The sequence below is a fragment of the Myotis davidii genome, unplaced genomic scaffold, assembly GCF_000327345.1.
Source record: "Myotis davidii unplaced genomic scaffold, ASM32734v1 scaffold441, whole genome shotgun sequence".
Lineage (NCBI taxonomy): Eukaryota > Metazoa > Chordata > Mammalia > Chiroptera > Vespertilionidae > Myotis > Myotis davidii.
The window spans coordinates 435160-438984 of record NW_006291818.1 but is presented as its reverse complement, the minus strand read 5'-3'; the positions used below and the strand labels follow the sequence as shown (position 1 = coordinate 438984).

The 3825-nt window shown below is 41.9% G+C and overlaps 1 protein-coding gene across 7 annotated transcripts in view; it reads right to left on the bottom strand.

The window, feature by feature from the left end:
* ADAM10 (ADAM metallopeptidase domain 10) overlaps positions 1–3825 on the bottom strand; it is a 164176-nt gene that overhangs the window by 53724 nt on the left and 106627 nt on the right. For all 7 annotated transcript variants that reach the window (XR_001514089.1, XM_006765226.2, XM_015564962.1 and 4 more), the window contains one exon: positions 1632–1815. Coding sequence is in view for 6 of the 7 variants with exons in the window: in XM_006765226.2 (XP_006765289.1) it covers positions 1632–1815 (184 nt within the window). In the remaining variant the exon portion in view is untranslated. The remainder of the gene's footprint in view (positions 1–1631; positions 1816–3825) is intronic.

Here is a 3825-nt window from a genome sequence, read left to right as displayed (position 1 = left end):
GCTGAGGGGCCCTCCCCTGTGCACAAATTTCGTGCACTGGGCCTCCAGTCCTATATAATAAAACCCTAATATGCAAATCAACCGAACAGCTGAACTGACTGGTCAATATGATGTGCACTGACCATCAGGGGGCACTCAATGCAAGAGCTGCCCCCTGATGGTCAGTGCACTTGCACAGGGGGAGCACCACTCAGCCAGAAGCTGGGCTCACAGCTGGCGAGCGCAGCAGCGGTGGCAGGAGCCTCTCCCACCTCCGCTGCAGGCAGGTGGTAAGGAGCAAGGGGTTCCCAACTGTGAGAACCCTGGACTGTGAGAGGGATGTCTGCCTGCTGGCTTCAGCCCGATTCCCCAGGGGATCGGACCTAAGTCAACAGATGGACATCTCCTCACGGGTCCTGGACTGCAAGAGGGCTCAGGCCAGGCTGAGGGCCCCCGCACCCCCCCCCAGTGCACGAATGTCGTGCACTGGGCCTCTAGTAGGAATATAAAAGCCTATCTTACCCTGGATAAAGCAGGGTAAGATAGGGCCAGAAAGTCAATTCTTTTTTAAAGAGAAGTTGAATCATTTTTAAAAAGATAAAAATGATGCATCAGAAGAATTGCTGAACATATAGCTCAGAAGATGACAGGCTGGTTAGCAAACTATATATGGCAAAATTCATATTCAAAGAGTCTGTGATTCTTTCTCTGGATCTTTCAATTAATAAATTCATGCCCTAACCGGTTTGGCTCAGTCCATAGAGTGTCAGCCTGTGAACCGAAGGGTCTTGGGTTCAATTCCAGTCAAAGGCACATGCTCATGTTACAGGCTCTATCCCCAGTAGGGGCTGTGTAGGAGGCAGCCAATCAAAGATTCTCTCTCATCACTGATGTTTCTAGCTCTCTCTCCCTCTCCCTTCCTCTCCAAAATCAATAAAAATATTTTTTTAAAAAAATAATAATAATGACTAAAAAAAATCCTAGCCAGTTGGTTTCAGTTGGTTGGAGCATCATCTCATGTACCAAAAAGGTTTCGGGTTTGATTCCCAGTCAGGTCACATACCTAGGTTGTGGGTCCAATCCCTGGTCAGGGCATGTACAGGAGGCAACTGATCAATGTTCCTCTCTCTCTACCCTCCCCCTTCCTCTCTCTAAAATCAATAAACATATCCTCAGGTGAAGAATTTTTTTTAATAATAATAATAATGACTAGAGAAAAATAATAAAGGCAGGTTTTTTCTTTCTACCTGCTCCTCCTGACCAGGGTTACTCTCCTTTCTATCTCATTATAGAAGAGAAGCAAAGCATGGTTTTCCCCTTTTAACTATAAAACTTTCTTTTAAACATTTTTTTTAATAATTAATAACATTAACTTCTGTAAAACATTTAGTATTTTGCTTTTAATTTCAGAAATTAGTACCACTTTTTCTCATAAAATTATTTATTTCAGCTACTGAATGTACCAAAATATCAGGATATCTCCCTATTGGTACTCATTTCAAAATAAAAAGCTGCTTCATTTATTTTTCCATTTATATATCATGCTAATGAATCTTGTACAGGCATCACTTTCTCTTATACTGTGTAAAATTCAGTCTGCCCTGAAAATTGCTTTTCGTTTCAAGTATTACATCAAGACATAGACAAACTACCTGAAGGTGCTCCAACCCAAGCCAGACCAAGAACGCCATCATCAAAATCTCGGTCAGTGAAGACATAGGCCAAACAGTAGTCATCGTGATTCTGCTCAGAATTCAATTCCAGAAACTTCTCCACACCAATATTTGGAAAACGAAAGGGATTTGTGGGGTCCTTCTCATCAGCAGTTGTATTGATCTAAAATTAAAAAAATAATTAATGTTTGCAGAGCCTTAGCCTAAGTCTCTATTCACTTCCTTCTGAATCCACCTGAACAATATGTTTGGGGCCCCTGGGAAATTAGGCTTCAATTAAGGCTTCTACGGTTGTACACACTACCTCCAAACCCCTTAGCTGATTTCAGAAGCCAAAAAGAAAAAAAGAAAGGCAAGGTGGAATGTGTTACATTTCTGAGCAAGTATTTAACAGATTCTTGAACACTTGGCATGGAAAAACAAGTTCTTATTTCTAATCAAGTTCAGTTTCTAAATTCAATCATCTGAGCAAATCTCTTTTAGTGCGAAATCTCCTATATACTAGTATGGTGACAAGTATGAGAACATAAAACCCTGTATTTCAGCTAATTACTAGAACATAAAACAAACTTGGATCTTCCTTACAAGTTCAATTTTTTCTCCTGAGTGTGGAAAAAAATTATATATATACATATATTTTACTGCCAATTCATTTCTCTTACTACTTCAGGCTGAGTTCCTCTAGAGTGTTTCTTTCTTTTTTTTTTTTTTTAAATATATTTTATTGATTTTTTACAGAGAGGAAGGGAGAGAGATAGAGAGTTAGAAACATCAATGAGAGAGAAACATCGATCAGCCGCCCCCCACACACCCCCCACCGGGGCTGCGCCCGCAACCCAGGCACATGCCCCTGACCGGAATCGAACCCGGGACCCTTCAGTCCGCAGGCCGACGCTCTATCCACTGAGCCAAACCGGTTTCGGCTCTTTCTTTTTTAAAAATATAAATTTTACTAGAGGCCTGATGCACAAAATTCATTCAAGAGTAGGCCTTCCTTCCCCCGAGTGCCGGCACCAGCTTCCCTCCGGCCACTGTCAGGCATCCAGGACCCGGGCTTCCCTCACAGCCCCAGCTTCATCCACAAGGTCGTCCGGAAGGATGTTAAGTCTAATTAGCATATTATGCTTTTATTATTATAGATTGATTTCAAAGAGGAAGACAGAGATAGAAATATCAATGATGAGAGAGAATCATTAATCAGCTGCCTCCTGCATGCCCCACACTGGGGATCGAGCCTGTAAACCGGGCATGTGCCCTACCCTGGAATTGAATCATGATCTCCTGGTTCATAGCTCAGTGCTCAACCACTGCGCAACACTGGCCAGGCTAGAATGTTTCTTTTGACACTAGCTATTAAACTCCCAGTACAGGTTCCTCCTTCACAATTTGAAGAATAATTGTATCCTGATAACAAACTTCTGCTAAACAAAAGCTTTCATTTATCAGCCTCTGCTTCATTTCAGAGGCCCCTATCTGTCCTTTGAAGTCCTACAACAATCTGGCTTTCTTCAAATAAGTCAGAAAATTACATACAATATTGTTGCTAGAGAGTAAAAAGGGTAAGTATGATACTAAACATTTTTTAGAAGGCAAACCTCAATCTATTGAAAATGTCAATAGTAAAGGGAGGATATAACAGCTAATAAAATAAGAATTACTGTGCTCGCTTCGGCAGCACATATACTAAAATTGGAACGATACAGAGAAGATTAACATGGCCCCTGTGCAAGAATTACTGGTCTTTTTAGGATCTACAACTTTCAGTAAAACCAAGGGGCATAGAAGCAGAATGGCAATTGCCTAAGGATTGATTTCAGAACATCTAACTTACCCATTAACAATTAACCAAAAAAAATCAGTTATGGTCATCTAACACACATACACAAAAATCCAAAACAAGCATGATATATCCTATCTAATAAAGAGGGAATATGCTAATTGACCCTCACACCATCACAAAGATGGCGACGCCCACAGCCAATGAGGAAATATGCTAATTGACTTCCCCGCCCCCAAAGATGGCAGTGCCCACAGTCAATAAGGAGGGAATATGCTGACTGTCCCGCCCTCAAAGATGGTGGCGCCCACAGCCAATAAGGAGGGAATATGATAATTGACTGCCCTGCCCTCAAAGATGGCAGTGCCCACCGCCACAAGATGGCCAGCAGGGGAG